Source organism: Gracilinanus agilis, chromosome 1 (genome assembly GCF_016433145.1).
Source record: "Gracilinanus agilis isolate LMUSP501 chromosome 1, AgileGrace, whole genome shotgun sequence".
Lineage (NCBI taxonomy): Eukaryota > Metazoa > Chordata > Mammalia > Didelphimorphia > Didelphidae > Gracilinanus > Gracilinanus agilis.
The window spans coordinates 53,658,201-53,679,854 of NC_058130.1; the positions used below are offsets into that span (position 1 = coordinate 53,658,201).

A 21,654-nucleotide genomic window follows, 5' to 3' on the forward strand; every position below is an offset into this window, starting at 1 on the left:
TTATAACAGACGTTACTCCTATTAATCAAGTGAATAATGATCAAACATCACAGAACATATTTCAAAAGCAAAATGGCAGATTACTTGTCACCCTTAGTTAATTCAGTCTTAGCAAAAGATGGAGATCCATCCTATGGAGGTGACTAGGAGCTGGGTCTGTGCTGAGATTTCTTAAACTTAAGTCTTCTAAGACTTGGGTGCCTTCCAGAAGATCAGAGTTAAAGGCTCTGCTTAGATGAATGGGACCAGTGTCAAAGTGATAGACACTAGGCAAACTTTTCCCTTCGCATTCAATGTGGCTGCTCTTAGATCTCATGAAAGCTGATGGTCAGAGAGTTGCTATTTCGGGATCTGGTATGATTGTAGAGGAGAGGCTTGGGGCCCTCCTAATTCCTTCTTGGACAGATCATACATGGGTCGAGGACCTGGGCTTGATCTCTAAGTAAAAGTGAGAGTATGAAATCTGGACCTTTTGATTATGACATAAAGAGGCACCATCTTTGAAAGGGGAACCAGCTCACTACTGAGTTCCTATAGAGACAGTCTTTCTCCTCCCTGAGAAAGCATTCTCCTAACTGTAAAGCCTTGGTTGCAGGTGGCTGGTTCATGCAATGGAGAGACCCCCAGGCCTAGAGTCAGGAAGATCTGAGTTCAAATGTGGCCTCTTACTTACTATCTCTGTGACCTTGGGCAAATCACTTACCCTTGTTTGCCTCAGTTTCCTCAACTGTAAAACAGGGATAACAGCCACACCTGCCTCTCAGGGTTATGGTGAAAATCAAATGAAATAGTATTTATGGAGTGCTTAGCCCAGTGCCTGGTCCTTAATGGGTGATAACAAATGTTCATTCCCTTCCTTTCCTTCCTCCTCTTTACTGACACCTACCAACAATCCCTGCTATTGTATAAAAGTCATAGTTGCCTGTGCTCCACCCAGATATCCACCCTTTTTCTCTTGTCTTCACTCCTTCCATTTATGGGCAACAGCCAAATCTAGTTGCTTATTAATGCTTCAAGACCTCCAACACCATTCATTCCTAGCTGTCTTCCCCATTTCTGAGCCCAGGGGATAGGGACCCCAAACTCCTCCATCAGAGCAGCCGGCCTTCATTAAATCATTCAACAAGCATTTATCATATGTCAGGCACTGCTTGGTACTGATGATCATCAGGGGTTGAGGGGTGAAGCCATAGGACTGGAGATCCTAGAATTTAGAATCCAGAAGTCCAAGTTCCCTGGTTTTACAGCTGAGGAAAGGGATGCCCAGAGCCAGAAAATGACAAGTCTCGGAGGTCATTTGCTGGAAAGTAGCAGAAACCTGGTCAGGTGTTGGTGGGGAGAGCGCCAAGCCTGGAGTTATAAAGACTCATCCTCCCTATTCATATCTAACCTCAGATACTAACTAGCTGTGTGACCCTGGACGAGTCACTTTACCTTGCTTGCCTCAGTTTCCTCATCTGTAAAATGAACTGGAGAAGGGAATGGCCAACCCCTCTGGTATCTGCCGAGAAAACTCCAAATGGAGTCCCAAGGAATGGGACACGAGGGAACAACAAAGCACAAACGAGATTTGGACCCCAATGACCCTGGTCTAGATCGAGGGCTCTTGCACCACTCCGCCCCAAGTTTCTCTGTTCTCTCAGCCGCCTCAGCAGACTCCCCATCCTCTCAGGATGATAGACAGCCCGGTAAATGTCCCCAGACTGTGAAAGGTGGAGGCCAAGAGCGCGTGAATGGGGCGCGTGAATGAGGCCCTCGAAGGAGGAAGCTGTGGGGCGGCAGGGTCCCCACACACGATGGAACCTTGTCGGCCCCCCACCTTTNGGAACCTGCCTCGAGCTCCTCCCCCTTGGAGGCGGATCCCTTTGGACACCCAGAGTCCCCCTCCATTCATCCTGTGCCCGTTTTAAAAGTCACCCCTGGCCATCTTCCCCCGTTCAAACACGTGACCTCTGACCCATACTTGGGTTTCCCCCTCCCCCCCATCCATTAGACCCAGACTGCCGTCTCTCCATTCATTCCCCTAAAACCCATTAAACTCCAGGTCAGTGTTAGCTGCAAACAACCTCCCCCCCTTCTCCCCCTCCCTTACAGTCTAAAAGAGAAGGCAAGATGTGGTGCTTTCCAAAGGCCCCCCTCTCCCAATTAATTGATCCTCTAATTATCATCAGCCAGCATTTATTAAATACCTGCCATTCACCAGGCCTTGGGTTAGTCACTGGAGATGAAAATACACAGAAGGAAACAGATCCTACCTCAAGGAGTTTACATTCCATTAGGGAAGTGGAGGTTTCCTAACAGATTGGCACCACCTACTTATTCCCAGGCATAGTAAAGCCTTACCTCTCTGAAGTTCCATCTAATGACCCATCCAAACCTGACCCTTAGATTCTTTAAACTCTTACCTTCTGTCTTAGAATCAATACTTTGCATTGTTTCCAAGGCAGAAGAGCCCTAAGGGCTGGGCAGTGGGGGTTAAGTGACTTACCCTGGGTCACACAGCTAAGAAGTGTCCAGGCCAGATTTGAACCCAGGTCTCTGGACCTGGCTCAATGTATAGGATAAGCATGCCACTGCAGACCTCCCAGTCTTGCTTCTACATCTCTTCCCTAGTTTCATTCTCACCCAAGCATAAAGTTGAAATACAGAATCAGGAGGAAAATAAAAACTGTGAAGACAAGTTTATATATTAGGCAAAGAGCCTTTCCCCAAGTGGGATCTCAGCATCCACTGATACTAAATACACCCTTCTTCCTTTGCTCTGTCCCACAGTGTTACGTTCAAGACTGAGATTAAGAGGCTGATCTACATTCATATAGGCCTGTGGCTCCTGTTAGCTGCCCAGATGTGTGTGGGGCATCTGAAGCTCCTGTCATATGATCAAGTTGCTATGCCCTACCAATGGGAATACCCCTACCTGCTGAGCATCGTGCCCTCTGGCTTTGGCCTACTCTCATTCCCCCGAAACAACATAAGCTATTTGGTGCTCTCCATGATCAGCACTGGGCTTTTCTCCATTGCCCCTCTTATCTATGGCACCATGGAGATGTTTCCTGCCGCACAGCAGCTATACCTCCATGGCAAGGCATACCGAGTCATCTTTGGCATTTCTGCTGTCGCTGTTATGTACCTGGTGCTGGTAGTAGCTGTCCAGGTGCATGCTTGGCAGCTCTACTACAGTAAGAAACTACTGGACTCTTGGTTCACCAGTACACAAGAGAAGAAGCGTAAATGAGGATTGTCATATGGACTATGGGCTGTAATTGGGGTTGGGGCTGGGGGAGGGGAGAGGGGATGCTGGCCCTCAAATTGAGAAGAGAGGGAGGGTAGAGGGACTGGTCCTGAAATATTCTCCACGCCACTGGCCTAATACGGTTGACAGCTGGTGCACATGAAGCTAAAATTCCAGAAAACCTTTTTGAAAACTGCATTTGAAAGGCTGTGTTGATGTAGGGCTGGGAGTTGGATGGGGCTCCCTTTGATCAGGATTGGATGATCCAATGCTGTGGCTTGAGCCCCTGGGGTTTTGGCTTTTCTGGATTCCTTTTAGAGATGGATTATCCTTTTCTTCTCCTATCTGTCATCCATTTTACTCCTTTCCATCCCTCAACTCCTTTCCTATAGCCATGAAAACAAGCAGAGACTAAGCAGAAGCTGGTCATGAATCAGATAACACACTTTTTGGGAAGGAAATATCTGTAGGCTCTGGTCTCTGACTCCAAGAAGCATGGCTCAAAAAAGGAACTCAATAAAATTCAACCATTACCTGACTTCCTTGTGCTTTGTATTTGATGTCATTTGGAGTAACATGAAGTACACATTCCCAAAATTGTTCTTAGAAATGGGTGAAATGAAGAAAAACAAACTGGAAATAATAGAAACCTGTTGTTGGGTGTACAATCCTCTTTTATGCCCTACTGTTTATATAGGAATAGTTCTAAATAAAAAGGGGAAAAAATGCATGAGATCTTGAAAAATAAGCCAGTGTGATATAATAGGGAACTGGAAATAGGGAAGCCTGGTACCTTGTCTCCAAGCCCTGCTGCTGACTTCCTGTGTCACCATGGGAACAAGTGCTTTAATCTCTTGACATCTGAAATACAGGAGATTTCAATTCAGAATATTGGGGAAAAAATAGCAGCTTGCATTTATTTAGTGCTAAAAGGTTTTCAGAGTGCCTTTCATCCACAATCTCATTTGAGATTTGAAGTGTTTTTAATGGAATATTTTGGTTAATCAGCTGCCATTTGGGGGGCACCTACTTTGTGCTCATCACTGGGCTGTGATGTTAACAGGACAAAGTAACTGATAAAGTCTTGAGGCGAGCTTACCATCCAGTGGAGCAGATGAAATTAACACGAAATTAGTTGAGACAACATTAATTGTGCTGTCCAGACCATAATGATGAGAACTAGAGAAGGGTGGAGTCAGCACACCTCAGCCAAGGTTGCTTACCCAGGTCTTAGAGGGAGGTGGTAGCATGAAAGGGAAGGGGAGGGAATTCCAGGTGGTTATTTGTTACAAAAAGAAATGTATGTATAATCATATGTATTGTAAAATTTTTAAAAATGAAAATGCAGTTAAAATGCACAATGCTAGCTATGACAACCTTTTTTGCATTTAGAAAGTACTTCAGGTTCTTGGATTGTAAAGCTTTATGAACAAAGTATTGTACAGTACTTTGGGGAAAAGAAACTAGTTTTTTTTTGAGCATTCCAATGGTTTGGGAATGAATAGGGAATTGAGAATTAAAAGAGTTATTACCTAATTGAAAGACATGATTTTAAAAATATTTTATTGATGCATTCTGTTCTACCTCAGTTATTACCTAATTGCCTTCCCTAAGTAGAAGCCTCCTTTATAACAGACGTTACTCCTATTAATCAAGTGAATAATGATCAAACATCACAGAACATATTTCAAAAGCAAAATGGCAGATTACTTGTCACCCTTAGTTAATTCAGTCTTAGCAAAAGATGGAGATCCATCCTATGGAGGTGACTAGGAGCTGGGTCTGTGCTGAGATTTCTTAAACTTAAGTCTTCTAAGACTTGGGTGCCTTCCAGAAGATCAGAGTTAAAGGCTCTGCTTAGATGAATGGGACCAGTGTCAAAGTGATAGACACTAGGCAAACTTTTCCCTTCGCATTCAATGTGGCTGCTCTTAGATCTCATGAAAGCTGATGGTCAGAGAGTTGCTATTTCGGGATCTGGTATGATTGTAGAGGAGAGGCTTGGGGCCCTCCTAATTCCTTCTTAGACAGATCATACATGGGTCGAGGACCTGGGCTTGATCTCTAAGTAAAAGTGAGAGTATGAAATCTGGACCTTTTGATTATGACATAAAGAGGCACCATCTTTGAAAGGGGAACCAGCTCACTACTGAGTTCCTATAGAGACAGTCTTTCTCCTCCCTGAGAAAGCATTCTCCTAACTGTAAAGCCTTGGTTGCAGGTGGCTGGTTCATGCAATGGAGAGACCCCCAGGCCTAGAGTCAGGAAGATCTGAGTTCAAATGTGGCCTCTTACTTACTATCTCTGTGACCTTGGGCAAATCACTTACCCTTGTTTGCCTCAGTTTCCTCAACTGTAAAACAGGGATAACAGCCACACCTGCCTCTCAGGGTTATGGTGAAAATCAAATGAAATAGTATTTATGGAGTGCTTAGCCCAGTGCCTGGTCCTTAATGGGTGATAACAAATGTTCATTCCCTTCCTTTCCTTCCTCCTCTTTACTGACACCTACCAACAATCCCTGCTATTGTATAAAAGTCATAGTTGCCTGTGCTCCACCCAGATATCCACCCTTTTTCTCTTGTCTTCACTCCTTCCATTTATGGGCAACAGCCAAATCTAGTTGCTTATTAATGCTTCAAGACCTCCAACACCATTCATTCCTAGCTGTCTTCCCCATTTCTGAGCCCAGGGGATAGGGACCCCAAACTCCTCCATCAGAGCAGCCGGCCTTCATTAAATCATTCAACAAGCATTTATCATATGTCAGGCACTGCTTGGTACTGATGATCATCAGGGGTTGAGGGGTGAAGCCATAGGACTGGAGATCCTAGAATTTAGAATCCAGAAGTCCAAGTTCCCTGGTTTTACAGCTGAGGAAAGGGATGCCCAGAGCCAGAAAATGACAAGTCCCGGAGGTCATTTGCTGGAAAGTAGCAGAAACCTGGTCAGGTGTTGGTGGGGAGAGCGCCAAGCCTGGAGTTATAAAGACTCATCCTCCCTATTCATATCTAACCTCAGACACTAACTAGCTGTGTGACCCTGGACGAGTCACTTTACCTTGCTTGCCTCAGTTTCCTCATCTGTAAAATGAACTGGAGAAGGGAATGGCCAACCCCTCTGGTATCTGCCGAGAAAACTCCAAATGGAGTCCCAAGGAATGGGACACGAGGGAACAACAAAGCACAAACGAGATTTGGACCCCAATGACCCTGGTCTAGATCGAGGGCTCTTGCACCACTCCGCCCCAAGTTTCTCTGTTCTCTCAGCCGCCTCAGCAGACTCCCCATCCTCTCAGGATGATAGACAGCCCGGTAAATGTCCCCAGACTGTGAAAGGTGGAGGCCAAGAGCGCGTGAATGGGGCGCGTGAATGAGGCCCTCGAAGGAGGAAGCTGTGGGGCGGCAGGGTCCCCACACACGATGGAACCTTGTCGGCCCCCCACCTTTTCTTTCCAGCACAGGAAACCGCAGAAAACCAGGTCAGTGAGGTCCCGGGGCCCCTCCCTTAGCCCGGGCGCTCAGCCGCCAATTTTGGAACTGTCTAAGTCAGCTGTGTGGAGATATGGGGCCGTGAGGTGCCGGAGTCCCTCGGACCTAGAACCCCGACCAGAAAGAGGGACGGAGCCCAACGGGAGGAAGAAAAGGCGTTCTTGGTGGGGATATCGAGAGGCGGGACCACGAGGGGCTCCTAGAATTGGGGTGGGGGGCGCAGGGCTGTGTCCGGGACTGCTGACGGCTCTCCTCAAAGACGCGGAATGTGAGTCAATCAGGGAAAAGAGCGGAGCTTGGGGCTGGCTGAGGCGGGGGCGGAGGGCTCGGGAGCCAACCTCCACAGACACTCCTCCATCTGCCGGGGCAGCCCAGCCTTCCTTTCGCCTTGGACCCTTTCCTCCACCTACCTACTCTTCCCCCAGAGGCCAAGTCCTTCGGGAGCCAGCGGCGGCAGCAGCGGCAGTAGCTGCAAGCGGCTGCGGCAGCGGCAACGCTCCCTCCCTTCCAGAACAAGCCCTAGCTCGGAAGAAAAGGAATGTGGTCTGGCCGGCTGCTGAGCAGCTTCAGGGCAGGCGCAGGGGCAGGCTCGGGCGGGAGCGTCCCGTCCTGAAGAGGGATACCAGGCAGCCCGTCTCCAGCGATGCTGCCATGTTCCCGGTGCGCTGATCTTCCCGAGGCCCATGGGGAGCCTGGTGCCGGTGGCTCCCCTCCTCATTCCCTTCCTGCTCCTCCTCAGTCTCTTTCTATCTGCGGGAATCAGGCCATCGCGAGTGAGCTGGTGGGGGGCCCCCTGTTTTCAGCCTTCCCACCCGGTAAGGACGTGAAACACTGGACCCACCTGCCCTCCTGAGGTCCTTCTCCGCTTTCTTTCCCGCTGCCCCCTCGTCTCCGGCCCCTGAGGTCCCTGCTTGTTTCCCAGGCTGTTAGGAGAGCACCTCCAGATCCCCGGGAGGGCGAGGGGGGGGACCAGTAGAGAAGCCTGCTGACTCCTCCATGGGGCAGTCTGGGATCAAGATCCGGGCTGTTATTTCCCCCAGTCTTTATATTAATGCTTCTTTTCCTTCTTTTCCACCCTGGCCCCCAAACATGGCAGGATGACAGTTCTATCGGTGAGTGTTTTCTCTCTTTTTAAAATACTCTTTTGAAGTCCTCAGAGACCCCAGTGCTCCCCATTCTTGAGCCCTAACTAGTTTCTACTCTCATGACAGAGAAGTAAACGTCCCTGGGACCGAGGTACTTTGCCCTGAGTCCTCAGTGTTTGTCCCCCTTCCTGATCCCTTGCAGAAAATCTTGCCCTCAGCCTTCACCAGAGCCAGGGCTTGTCCACAAGGTCACAGTGTTCTCTGATCTGGCGATGCCTGCCCTGTTTCCACACCCAGCTCATTCTGAACACGACAGGTATGGAGCCCAGGCTCCCCCTTCTTTGTGCAGGACCTCCCCCCTTTGGGGCCAGGCAGTTCCTACAGGGTAAGTTGGGCTGCCACTAAGGCTATCCGATTCCTCATTCCTCCTTAGGGAAGGAAGGAGAGGCATCCTGAGAAATAATGTTAGAAATGGGGGGTTGAGATCGGAAATCTTGGTTCAAATGGGGATCCATTGAGTCCCAGTTTGTCTCTTACAGGAGCCCAGGGGGATACAGCCTCATAAATTTTGCTGGTTTTAGAGTGAGCAGGCGCCTCGGGGATCTTCTAGTTCAATGCCTTCCTTTTCTAGATGAGGAAGCATGAAGCCTGGAGAAGGAATGTTCTTAGTTCAAGGTCACAGAGCTAATTAGTGGCTAAGGCAGGACTTAATACCTAAACCTCCTCGTCTCAGTTCATTGCTCTTTCTACTATGTAACTTGGGGAAGACCATGTTCACCTGCCAGTTGTGAATCTAAGCAGATTAAGGATGTGCCAAAATGATCCAACTTTGCCATTTATGTCTTTGCAAATCTTATTTGAAGTTTTTCATATTTTTAGCTTTCAGTAATTCTCTAAGTCATGAAGTTGTCCTTCCTGAGTTTTCTAAGTAAAGAAGGACATTTTAAAAAAAACAACAACTCTTACCTTCCACCTTTGGATCAGTACTATGTATTGGTTCCATGACAGAAGAGGAGTAAGGGCTAGGCAATGGGGGTTAAGAGACTTGCCCAGGTTTACAAGTGTCTGAGGCCAGATTTGAAATCAGGACCTCCTGTCTCTAGGTCTGCCTCTCCATCTACTGAGCCACCTAGCTGTCCCCAAGCAGGACCTCTTTTTGTTTAGCCTAAATTTACCTCTTGCAGTCTTTAAATGGTACTCCTCAACTTAGATTTGGGGACCTTTCTATACACTTTTATAGACTGTGTTAGTCAGATTTGGGATCAAACAGGATGGAAGAACCTAGCTTAGTAAAAAATTTATTAAGACAAGGAGCAGCTAGGTTTCTCAGTGGTTAGAGAGCCAGGCCTAGAGACAGGAGGAGGTCCTAGGTTCAAATCTGGTCTCAGACATTTCCTAGCTGTGTGACCCTGGGCAAGTCACTTAACCCCCATTGCCTAGCCCTTACTGCTCTTCTGCCTTGAAACTGGTACTTAGTGCTGATTCTAAAACAGAAGGTGAGGGTTTTTTTTAAGCACCTACTGTGTGCCAGATGGAAGTTCAAAATTCATGGGCTGCAAAGAAAGGCAATGACAGTTCCTATTTTCTTTCTTTTTTAATCATTTGTCCATTACTGAGGCAAAGAAAACTAAAATTTTTAAAATTTTTTTATTTAATTAATTTAGAGTATTTTTCCATGGTTATAGGATTCATGTTCTATAGCCTATGCATAATTCCACTGGATTTTACATGTGTCATTGATCAAGACCTATTTCCATATTATTGATATTTTCGGTAGGGTACTCATTTTGAGTCAACATCTCTAATTATATCCCCATCCACCCATGTGATCAGGCAGATGTTTTTCTTCTGTGTTTCGACTCTCATAGTTCTTCCTCTGAATGTGGGTAGCGTTCTTTCTCATAAGTCCCTTGTAGTTGTCTTGGATCATTGCATTGTTACTAGTAGAGAAGCCCATTACATTTGATTTTTACCACAGTGCATCAGTCTTTGTGTATAAGGTTCTCCTGGTTCTGCTCCTTTCACTCTGTATCAATTCCTGGAGGTCTTTCCAGTTCACATGGAATTTCTCCAGTTTATTATTCCTTTGAGCACAATAGTATTCTATCACCATCAGATACTGTGATTTGTTCAGCCATTCCCCAATTGAAGGGCATCCCCTCATTTTCCAGTTTTTTGCCAACACAAAGAGTGCGGCTATAAATATTTTTGTACAAGTCTTTTTCCTTATGATCTCTTTGGGGTACAAACCCAGCAGTGGTATGGCGGGATCAAAGGGTAGACAGTCTTTTAGTGCCCTTTGGGCATGACAGTTCCTATTTTCAAGAAGCTCCCAATCTAATGAGGGAGATAGCAAGCAAACACTATGTATAAATAAGATACCTCTAGGAAAAACAGGAGATAATCAACAGAGGTCTGCCCATGACATTTATTAGCTGTGTGATCTTGGGCAAGTCAAACATCTCTCCTGGCCTCAGTTTCTTCATCTGTAAAATGAGTCAGAGGTCCCTCTAGCTGTCCTTCGAGGGTCCTGTGCTCCCTGAAGGGACTGTCCATCCCTAGTGAGGACCCACTTGCTCTCTCAACCCCATCCTCAGGTCTGCGAAAGTACCGGCTTCACCTTCTAGTGCGAAAATCCGACACATTCCCTAAGTTCCAGCTCTGCCTGAGGCCCAGGCTGCCCCGCACTGTCCAGGTACACTGCCTTCTCCTCCACTTTCCCAGCCCTCTTCCTTCTGCCTCTTGTCTGTGCGCTGATCTCTGTAACATTTTCATGGCGAAAGCAACCTGGCATGGGTCGTCTCCTCCCATTATTTCATGGTCTAGACAGAAGGATGGTTTGGATCATTTTTTTCATTTTACAGGGAGGGAAACTGAGGCTGTTAGTGACTTGCTGTGGCAACACAGCAAATCAGCAGGAGAACAGGGTCAGACCTGTGACCTGTAGTTCTGGGCTAGTGTGCTTTATGGGCCACATATCACTAACAAATGTGGATGAAGTGCCAACCAGGTCAGGTGCCCTTCAGAAGATGGCAGGGCCGGGTGCAGCTGGATAGCTCAGTGGATTGAGAGCCAGGCCTAGAGACGGGAGGTCCTGGGTTCAAATCTGACCTCAGACACTTCTCAGCTGTGTGACCCTGGGCAAGTCACTTGACCCTCATTGCCTACCCTTACCACTCTTCCACCTATGATCCAATACACAGTATTGACTCCAAGATGGAAGATAAAGGTTTAAAGATGATGATGATGATGATAATAATAATAATAATAGTGATGATAATAATAATAATAACACAGCTGGGCCTAGGCACATCCCAGATTGTCTTGTTCTCCGTCCACAGGGGAAGTGGCTACGAGCCTGCCGCCTGGCCGTCTCCTTCCCAGCAGTGCCCAGCTCTGGGCTGCGCTTAAAAAGGACCCAGCTCAGTGCTCCAGAGGGGGCTGACGGAATGCCCCAGCAGCATGGTTCCCCCTGGCAGAGAGGTGGGCATGGGGGCTGGGGATGGACTGCCCAGGGCTTGTTCTGAGCTGGGAGTCAGGGCTCAGAGGTCTTCTCCTCCAGGACCTGCATTCTCCTTTGTGCTGCTGCCCGGAGAGAGGGCCGTTCAGGTCACAGCCCCGCCGGGGCCCAACATCAGCGTGAGGCTATGCCACCAGTGGCTTCTTGAGTGTGAGGAACTGAAGAGACCCTTCCACAAACAGGTAAAATGCAGCTGATCCAGCAGAAGCCCCCAAAGGTCCCTGGGGGGCATTCCCAGGAAAAGGGAGAAGGAAACAATCCTGCTTTGTAGATAAAAGTGCTTTCTTCACTGCAACCCATAATGTCTGCAGTGCAGGTATAGATTATCTCCATTTTACAGAGGAGGAAACTGAGATTTAGAGAGGTAAAGTGATTTTAAATCATACTGCCTGCCCACTCACACCTGGATCTTCTGACTCCAAGGCCAAGCACTCTTTCTACTAGGCCAGTTCCTGGAGAAAATAATGTCTTTATGGTAGAGCTTCTTAACCTGGGTCCACAGGCTTCTAACAAGGACCACTTACTCCAACCTGGGCAAGTCACTTAACCTTAGTTTCCTTATCTGTAAAATGAACCGGAGAAGGAAATATCAAGCCACTCCAGTGTCATTAAAAAACAAAACAAAACTTTAATTTCCATTATAGAGTGGATACAAAGTATTGATTCCAAAGTAGAAGAGGATAAGGGCTAGGCAGTGGTGATGAAGTGACTTGCTCAGGGCCACACAGCCAGGAAATATTTGAGTTCACATTTGAACTCAGGACTTCTCATTTCTAGCCCTAGCTCTTTATTCATTGAGCCACCTAGCTGCTTCTCTGATGCATGTTATTAGCCACTGGCTAATAACTAGTACAGGGATTACTTTTGGTTGTCTTGGTTTTTTTCATTAAATTTTACTTTTTTTCAACTAACAAGCATTTTTTTTTTCATCTTCCTATGTCTCCTCCCTACCAAAAAAAGATAAAGCAAATCCTAACAACTAGGCTTGGTCAAGCAACACAAATTCCTGTGTTGGTCATGTCCAGAAATGTGTCTCATTCTGCATATTAAGTCCATCACCTCTCAGGATGGGTATAATTCTTCATTTTCCGTACAAGGAGAATTATTAATCCCATTTCATAGATAAGCAGAATTAAGGCCAGAAGAGGTGCATTGGTAATCCTGGTCATTCAATGAGCTAGTGTGATTAGTTGGTACTAGGTCTCAGGCCTTCTGACTTCCTCATCCTTCCTTCTTCCAAACTGCTCTATTTCTGGCATTCTCTGTCCCCCATTCTTTCAAGGTAAATTCCACCAGGTTCTGGCTTATCCCCCAGGGCTCCCATAAACTTCATTCGGCTGGTCCCTCACAGCTGTTGCCTCTGACATCCCAGGATTACAGATATGTCACGTCTGTCATATCCTGGTGATCCTAGTGTCCAGCCAGCTTCCTGATTCTGGCTATTTACATCAAGGAAGTCAGTCTGAGCCCTGTGGGCAGCCCTGGGGGTAGGACATTCCATTCCAAGTCTCAATGTCCCAGTCTCTAATCCTCTGGTAATTTAATTGTCAGGCTCCCTGAGCCAGAGCAGAGAATGGGCCTTAACAGACTATTAAACACAGAATACAGACCCTTCCCAGGCAGAGCAGTTTTTCTGAGGAGAAAGAAAGTGAATTTGGCAGTGTGATAAATTAGGTCTATTTGACCACTCTCAAGCCTGGCTCCTGCTTTCTTCCACCCCAGGCCCTAAGCTTTCAGATCTTCTTCACTGGTCTGGAATGCACATGCCTTTTCTTAGGCATCTTCCTGGCCCTCCTTTTCTGCTCCTCCTACAGGAGATTGTGTCCGGAGGTCATACGGTCCAGTTTCCCTATGAGTTCCTGCTGCCCTGTCTGTGCATAGAGGTGAGTGGTAGTGTTGCTGAGACTTTGGTAGGGGCAGAAGTGTACATTTAATTCTCCATAGTACCCATGATCTACCAACTGTCCCTGGTCCTCATCCTCTCCATGTTGGCAGCCACCGTTCTCATTTGTCTGTGGGATGTCAAGGAAGGGCCTGGACATCTATGGAACATTTTAAGGTTTCCAGAGTTCTGTTTGTTCATTCTTTCTCCTTTGATCCTTATCACCCTGTGTGGTAGGTTCTTTATTGTCTCCAATTTACAGATGAAGAATGGTCAAGCAAAGCAAGTTCTTAAAGTGTTGGTCATGTCCAGAAATGTGTACCTAATTCTGCATATTAAGTCCATCACTTTTCAGGATGGGTATCACTCTTCATTATCCTTAGATAGGCTTAGAGAGATTGTGTTCCTGACTCCAGTGTTTTATTCAATTCGACACATTGCACCAAATCAAGGGCTAACCTAGAGGCTGGTTTGGCTCTTGAGTGACCAGAATGCTGAGTCAGTCAACAAGTCAACAACCAGGGGCAGCTGGGTAGCTCAGTGGATTGAGAGCCAGGCCTAGAGATGGGAAGTCCTAGGTTCAAATCTGGCCTCAGACACTTCCCAGCTGTGTGACCTTGGGCAAGTCACTTGACTCCCATTGCCTAGCCTTACCATTCTTCTGCCTTGGAGCCAATACACAGTATTGACTCCAAGACAGAAGGTAAGGGTTTTAGAAAAATTAAAACAAAATAAAAATAAAAATAAAGAACAAATCAACAACCATTTATCATGTCCTTCCTATGTCCTGGGAGTTCAGAAGTGGAAATGGTCTAGTCTCCCCTGGGATAATTTGAAGGGATGGTCTTGACTTAAGTGACCACAGTTCCCCTCCTCCTCACACCTTCACATGGATTAGTGGTAAAATTAGATGGAAAAGGAGAGAAAGATTTTGCAGCCATGTAACATGGTGGAGGAGAAGGGGATGGGTGGATAACAGATGGTGTATAGGTGAATAAACTAAATGCAGAGGGTGAGAATACCAGGCTGGAAGCCAGAAGTTCTATTGAGCTTGAGGAGAGCACCACATTAGAGGCTCTGAGAAGTCCCTTTCAGGAAGGTGGAGGTAACATGAGAGCACTGAATGCCTTAGGAGGAACTGCTGAACTGAGGCTGGAGGTGGGGGGATGGAGCCCAAAGGGTGAGGGTGGCAACAAATACAGATGTGACATAGTTTCTAGTAGAAAAAAGGAAGTTAAATGTCAGCTATTATTATTATTCATATTGCATTTTGCCTCCCACTACTACTAATTTTCCCTCTTCTTTAAGGAGTTAGGTTTTCTTGATTCATATGTGCCCCTTTCTTGGAAGTTGAGTGCATAATCTTCTTTATCTCTGACCCCAGAGAATTGGATTGTAATGGGACTAGATCAAGGTGGGTTTGGGGTCTAGGTGGCATGAAGAAGTCTGCCCCTCAATGCATCCAGCCCTCACTCCCTTCATTCCATCAGGCAGCATACCTGCACCAGGACAGTGTACGAAGGAAGCAATGCCCCTTGAAGGACCAGCCTGAAGTCTGTGAGTGGCCAACACAAATCTCCTCTCAGCCCTTCACTCCAAGGATGAACTCCTCCAGATGACATTATCATTGGATCTTGGGAAGCAGGATGGGTGGGGGATCTGTTCTGGTTTTACACTTTAAGAGCAGGAGACAAGATGTAGCAGCACCTGTGTCTTGGCACCCCAATCAGTCAGTTGATAAATGTTGAACCCTTGGTGGGTATGCAGGTTTCTTCCTCCTTGTAGCCTAGATGGGGAGACAGGATAAACAGTGCCATTCACTCAGTGGGTACTCTTTGAATGAGTGGGATGAAATGGCTCACAGTACAAGATAGTGAATAAGGATGGCATAAATTGTATGGCACAAGCTGCAAGTGCTCTAGGATTTCAAAGAAGGAAGAATCAAGTGGACAGGAGCTGTCCAGGACTGCCTTGTGGGAGAGGAGGGAGGGGAGCTGGGCTTTGGAGTATGGATAGTATCTGAATAGTTAGTGGAGAAAGAATGGAATTGATAAGAGCAAAGAGCTGGGACATGGCCTGTGTGGGGAGGTGGGAGAGGGAGGTGCCAAGGGGAAGATTAGCCTGTGTGAAGCAGAGGGTACATGTTAGAGAGTTATTACATCCAAGATTGGGTCAGGTATGAAGGACAGTGGAATGGCCTGGTGTGCTTTGTAGAATTTGCCCCTCTTATTAGCACCACAATGGAGAAACCATCTTGGACCTGGGGAAGGAGCAAGGGGATCTGGGGATTGGTGAATGAAGGGGAGACAGGACTGTGGGTGAGCAAACATATTCACCAGGAGACTTTTGCCCACAGACAGCATGGACTTCTGGAGGTCAGTTAAGTTCGTTGACTACAGCTGCCAGGACCAGATGGCCATGACCCTAGACCTGCGTTGCCCAGTGAAATTAGAGGCCTCCCTATGCCAGAAACAGAGTTGGAACAGTCCATGTGAAGACCTTCCCAATGCCACAGTCTCTGAGTCAGATCGGGTAAGGGAGGGTGAAGAGAGGTGGGGAAAGACAGACACACAGACAGAGAGGGAGGGAAGGAGGGAGAGGGAGACAGAGAGAAAGAGTGAGACAGGAGAGAGAGCAAGATGGGGAGAGGGAGGGAGACAGAGGGAAAGAGCAGATTTTTTCATCTTTATCACTAAGGAAGTTTTTACTACATTGTGGCCCCACAGCTAGAGATGAGCTGTTGGGGCTCAGAACTTCTCCTGTCTAACTCTCTTCTCTCCTAATAGTGGTATATCTTGGAGAAGGTGGATTTGCACCCACATCTCTGCTTCAAGGTATGTCTCCAGCAGCAGAAGTTTCTGGGAGGGAAAAGAGTTGATGCTTTGGCTAAAGAGGGTTTGAGCAGATCACACAAAATGAGCTTCTCTCCCCCATTCACCTCCATCCTGGTGACTTTCTTTTCCTCTGTTCCCTAGTTCTCTTTTGGGAATAGTAGCCATGTCGAATGTCCCCACAGGAATGGTGAGCACGTGATCTTCCCCCATCTCCACCCCAACCCATCATTTTAACCTTCATTCAGCTATGACCATACCAGTCCTGGAGCCCCAGCTTTGCTTCTCATCTCCAGCCCCTTCCTAAATGCCTGTGCCAAACTCAGCCTCTGTGACTCTCTGGGACTTGCCCTTTGCCCCACACGCTTCCTCTTTATAGCCTCCTCCTGGAATGTAAGCATGGCTATCCAGTCCCAACAACTCGTCCTGCACTTCTCCTCAAAGACCCCAGCTGCTTTCAGCGCTGCCTGGTACCACCCAGGGGTGGAGCATGGTGATCTGCAGCCGCCGGTTTACTCAGTCAGCCAGGTACAGGCCCTGAAGCCTACACTAGTCTATCTCCTCCAGTGGCTAGAACCTTGGTTTCCCCTGTTCTCCCAGATTCTAATATTCCCTTCATCCCTTGAGAATTAGCCACAAGCACAAGGTGTGTGGGGAGGGGGCTGGGGGAGTAATATTAGGGAGAAAACAAGGACAAGTCCTTCCCTGAAGTAACTTCCTTTATATCTATGGTTTGTCTCATCATCAGAGGTGGGGAGGGAGAGGGAGAGAGAGGAGAAGAGGGAAGGAGAGAGAGGGAGAAAGGGAGAGGGAGAGGGAGAGAGAAGACTTAGTATGAAATATGGTTGTCAGGTTTTTGAGTGCAGGAGGGAAGAGTCTTGTTCTGTTTGTCTCCAGAGTCAGGAAGAAGGATGAGGTGGCGGAGAGGCAGAAAGGCAGATTTTATTTCAGTATAAGGAAAAACTTCACCAATAATCAGAGCAATTCAAAAGTGGGTGGTGACCTCCCTGACCCTTAAAGTTTTCTAGCAAAGACTGAATGACCATTTGTTAGGGATGCTGGGAAGGCTATTCTTGTTTAGTGTAGGGGTTGAACCAGATGCCTTTGGAGGTTTCTTACTTAAGTCATAGAGCAGGGATTCTTAACCTTGGGGCCATTAATTTGTGATTTAAAAAAATTTTATAACTATATTTCAATACAATTTATTGCTTTTGTAAACCTGTGCATTTTATTTTATACATTTAAAAACTTTCCTCTGAGAAGAGGGTCTATAGGTTTCATCAGTCACCTAGGGAGTCCATGGCACCAAAATATGTTAAGAATCTTTCTTGGATCCTGACTTCTATTCATCTGTTTAGAACTGTATTTCCTAAGTTTCCTGACACACCTGTGAACTTACTAGGCTGAGTCAAGTTATCAAATATCCCAACCTTTTTTCCCCCACCTCACTTGGTCAGTCACTGGTCTAGAGAACTGTTCATCCATCTCCCATTTAGTATTTTCATACATGCTCTCTCTGCTCTATACCAAGGGCACAGCCATCACTATCTCTCACCCCAGTCCCTCCAACATAACTCAGAGGTTGTATCATATCTGGACATCTTTGGGATGTACCAAAGGATACTACTAGAACGACTGTAGAATAATGTCTTAAAAGGCTAGCCTCTACCCTCTGAAGACTGAGCCCACTCCTTCCAGGCAGTCCTCAGCAAAGAGAAGACTGACACACACACTGAGACAGATCTTTTGGAAACCTTTGTTCTTTTGGTTCCTTTTATTTTTACATCACAGTTCTTTCATTTCATTACCCCTCCTGTGGGAACTGTCCCTTGTAACAAAGAGAAACATTACGTCTTGGGGTGACTTCTTGGATGACCTGCTGTATTCTGCTTTGGGAGTACTCCAAATCTCTGCTGAGTCAATAGAGATTGATTTTATCTGTTCTTCAGGATCATCTTTGTTTCTTCACTTACTCAGTGTTGTCTTCCTTTTAGTAATCTTTTCTTTTGACTTTGTAGTCATTATGCCCATTTCTCTTTGGCCTGCTGATTCCTCAGTGCATCCATTCGTGTAACTCTTTCCGTGTTTCTCTGAATCCCCTCCTATTTGTCATTTCTTACTACACTATTATAGTTCATTATATTTGTTTACCATAGGTTTTTTTTTTTTAAATTTTAGCCATTCCTCTATCCATGAGGACTCACTTTGTCTCTGGGGCAGGCTTCCTGACATTTAATAGTCAGTTTTTCCTGCTAAATGATGAAACCAGAGTAGTTTTAATTTGCGTTTCTCTTAGTGTTGGTGTTTGGAGGAATGTTTTCACATGGTCATTTGTAATTGTCAGCATTTTTGGAACCCTTTTAGTCCCATCTTTTGGTTATCTCTTGAGCAATGGCTTTTGGCAGTTTGTCTTTGTGTCACTTACCTACCTATTTTAGACAGAATCACATCAGGCAAGAAGACTTTCTGGTGCTGGTTGCTGCAATTATTTCCCCCTGTTTTCTTCAGTGATTTTGTAAAAAGGTTTTACAACTTTTCACCATCACAATGATCTATTTTATTTTTTTTAGATCTACTTTACCTTTTTTTTCATTAATAATTCTCCCCTGGACCATAGTTGGGAAAGGCACTTAATCTTGTTCTTTTCTAACTTTTCTGTGGCCTTTTCTATTCACTTTGCACTTATATTTTGAACTAATTGTAGTATATGGTATATGTCTAAAATGTTAGTTTCTACTCCATTTTTGCCCTACTGCATTTTGTTTTTTAAGCCCATACCTTCTGTCTTAGTATCAATTCTAAGGCAGAAGAGTGGCAAGAGTTCGGCAATAGGGGTTAAGAGACTTGCCCAGGGTCACACATTGAGGGTGTGTTTGAGGCCACGTTTGAACCTCCATCCTCCTGACTCCAGACCTGATGAATAAGCTGAGGCAAACAAGGTGTTATGGACCCAGGTCCGACAGCTAGGAAGTCCTGAAGGCAGGATTTGAACTCAGCTCTTTACAAATAAGCCAACCCCAAGCCCTGGTAACCCTGTGTCCTTCGCTCTCACAGCGCCTCGGTTCCAGCCCAGTGGAGGCCGATCTCATCGTCCCCTTCCCGAGCTCCGGGGGTTGTGTTCTGGTAATGATATGATGCTTTCTAGCCCCTCCCCCCCTTCCCACTCTCCATCCCCTATTCTCACTGGGGCCCCTCTCCTGGGCAGGTGTGGCGGTCAGATGTCAGGTACGCCCAGAGGCACCGCTTGTGTCCTGACGGTAAGTCTGGGGGCCTAGAATGGGGGAGAGGATGAGGCAGGGCGCCCCACCCTGACCTCATTCCGGCCTCTTCAGTCTCTCACAGGCATTTGGGGCTCGTGGCTCTGGGGCTGTTGATGGGGGCCGCCCTGCTGGTGACCGTCCTGGCTTTGAAGGCCCGGGGCTTAAGGAGGCTGCTGACAGGTGAGGTGGAGGGGCGTGCTTTGGGGATAAGGGGCTTCCCGCATCAGGGCTCCCTTGGGAACAAATCTGCCCCCATTCTAGGGCTAAAGGTGGCTTCGGTCCTTCCGCCCCTCCCCCTGGGGGGCCTCCCTGGCCAGAGCTCGGCTGGACGTGGGGGATAGAGGGGAGGGAGGGAGCGCTCCGGCGCCCTTGCTCTGCCCTTGGCCTTCGACGCCCCTCTTCCCACAGGCCCCGGCCGGCCCAGGCCAGTGCTGCTGCTCTACTCTGCGGACTCGGAGGCCCACCGCCGTCTGGTGGGCGCCTTGGCCGAGTTGTTGAGGGCGGCCCTGGGAGGCGGTGGCGACGTGATCCTGGACCTGTGGGAGGGCGAGCGCGTGGCTCGCCTGGGGCCCCTTCCCTGGCTGTGCGGGGCCCAGGCCCGGGTGGCCCAGGAGCGAGGCACCGTGCTGATCCTTTGGAGCCGGAACAGCGGTCACCTCTACCACAGCTGGCAGGCGGGAGGTGGGCCTGGAGCCTCCCAGGACCCCCAGGACCTATTCCGCTCCGCTCTCAGCCGCTGCCTCCAGCCTGGCCTGAGCACCGCGGGAGGGGCTCGCCCTCCGATGCTGGCCTTCTTCACTGAGCTCTGCGCCAAGGGGGACATTCCCCGGCCGCTGCGCACTCTCCCCTGTTTCCGCCTGCTTGGCGACCTGCCCCAGCTACTCCGAGCCCTGGGCGCGGAGGACGCTCTCAGCAGACCGCGTTGTCTCTGGTCACGGCCGCGGCCCGGGCCTCCGGACCCCCGGGATTGGCGGCGCTATTTGCGGAACCGCCTAGAGCTGTGCCAGAAGCTAGAGCGGGAGGCGGCTCAGACCGTACCGCCGAGCTCGGACAGCGGCTGAGTTGGGAGGCCGTAGGTAGACAAACGTGTCCGTGCCTCCCCTCCTAGGGGACCTGGAAAGAGAAACGAGCCAAGGAGAGGCCAAAGAGCCCCCTCCCCGTCATCAATCTGGAGCCTCGGAAATGGGTCTCCAACGGAGGGCGTGTGTGGAAGTGGGGAGGAAGGAGGCTCGGAGCACTGATCAAAAGGATTTGGGATTCGGAAATCTCTGGCGAGGGGCTGCCCCACCGACTCCCCCCAAACAGGCCTTTACTGGCGCCCAGTGCCTTCTCTTCTTGGGGAGGGAATTCTCGCTTCAGTTAGGTTCAGAGACCTGGGGTAGGCGTTAGGTTTCCCCTCCCCCAATCTCCGGGCGGGATCCCAGGGAAAAGACTTTCAGCTGGAGAGGTGAGGTCTAAAATGGGGAAGGAAAGCTGGGATGGGAAGCAGACGCCAGAGGGGTACCGGCGGCCGCGCCCGGCTCTGCCCTTGACCTTTGCCTGCGCTCCCTGCTCGGCCCCCATTAGCCCCAAGGTATAGCGAGGACTCCGGAGGAAGGCACCGAGCCATGAAGCTGGCCTGGGAGCTGGGGAGGAGAGGCCGTTCCAGGCCATCGTTTACGGATTAGGATGGGATGGGCTAGGGCTAGGCGGAGCAATCGTGACCGACGATGCCTGGGGAGCCTGGAGGAAATCATTATCTAATTCGAGACCATATTCTGGGAGAGCAGACGAAGAGGCACTCCTCCATCCTCTGGAAAGCTGGGGTGGGAGGACAATGACTGCCTGGGCTCTTCTTTTAGCAGACTTATTGGGTTAAAAGTGAGAATTCAACTGGCGTGTGAGGTAACATTTTTAAAAAGTCATTGAGGGGTGGGAGAGAATTTTAAGTCGAAAATAAAGCATTTTAAATATATGTTAAATGTAATATATGCTACTAAAATATTTTAAAATACACTGTTAATATATTTTAAATAACAATCTGATGTTCTAGATTCACAGTTTTAGATATTCTAAATTTTCTGGTCTTTGTACATGGAAATCATGATGTTCACAGATACTTTTTTAGCTCATAATTCAAAAAAATGCAATTAAAAAAAAAGGTATTGCACAAAATAAAGTGAAGGGCTGACCATCCAAAAAAGGCATTTGTAAACTTTTATTAAAAGATCAGCATGAAGGATGGGTGGATGGGAGTCACAGACATAAGGAGAAAGATAGCCACAAAGCCATTCCTGGAGTCCACCATCCAGAGACCTCCACTGAGAGAGTTTCTCTTCTTGGAGGGCTTCAAGGCTGGGTAATCACAAATGTG

The 21,654-nt window shown here is 47.8% G+C and overlaps 3 protein-coding genes across 3 annotated transcripts in view; 2 read left to right on the forward strand and 1 right to left on the reverse strand.

The window, feature by feature from the left end:
- Positions 1-7,852, reverse strand: part of CIDEC (cell death inducing DFFA like effector c) — a 46,468-nt gene extending 38,616 nt beyond the window's left edge. Inside the window, exon 1 of the mRNA XM_044665359.1 lies at positions 7,565-7,852. The gene's annotated coding sequence lies outside the window, so the exon portion shown is untranslated. The remainder of the gene's footprint in view (positions 1-7,564) is intronic.
- On the forward strand, positions 2,480-3,770 carry LOC123238169 (protein jagunal homolog 1). The gene has a single exon (XM_044665620.1). It carries the CDS (start codon positions 2,846-2,848, stop codon positions 3,233-3,235), a length of 390 nt encoding a protein of 129 aa, XP_044521555.1. The 5' UTR covers positions 2,480-2,845; the 3' UTR covers positions 3,236-3,770.
- On the forward strand, positions 6,779-21,483 carry IL17RE (interleukin 17 receptor E). Its single transcript, XM_044675991.1, has 15 exons — positions 6,779-7,538; positions 8,004-8,124; positions 10,406-10,503; positions 11,150-11,303; positions 11,371-11,510; positions 13,143-13,211; positions 14,701-14,767; positions 15,567-15,742; positions 15,997-16,044; positions 16,186-16,231; positions 16,421-16,569; positions 19,096-19,164; positions 19,247-19,298; positions 19,374-19,481; positions 19,710-21,483. Exons 1-15 carry the CDS (start codon positions 7,407-7,409, stop codon positions 20,360-20,362), a joined length of 2,082 nt encoding a protein of 693 aa, XP_044531926.1. The 5' UTR covers positions 6,779-7,406; the 3' UTR covers positions 20,363-21,483.
- The last annotated feature ends 171 nt before the right edge of the window (positions 21,484-21,654 follow it).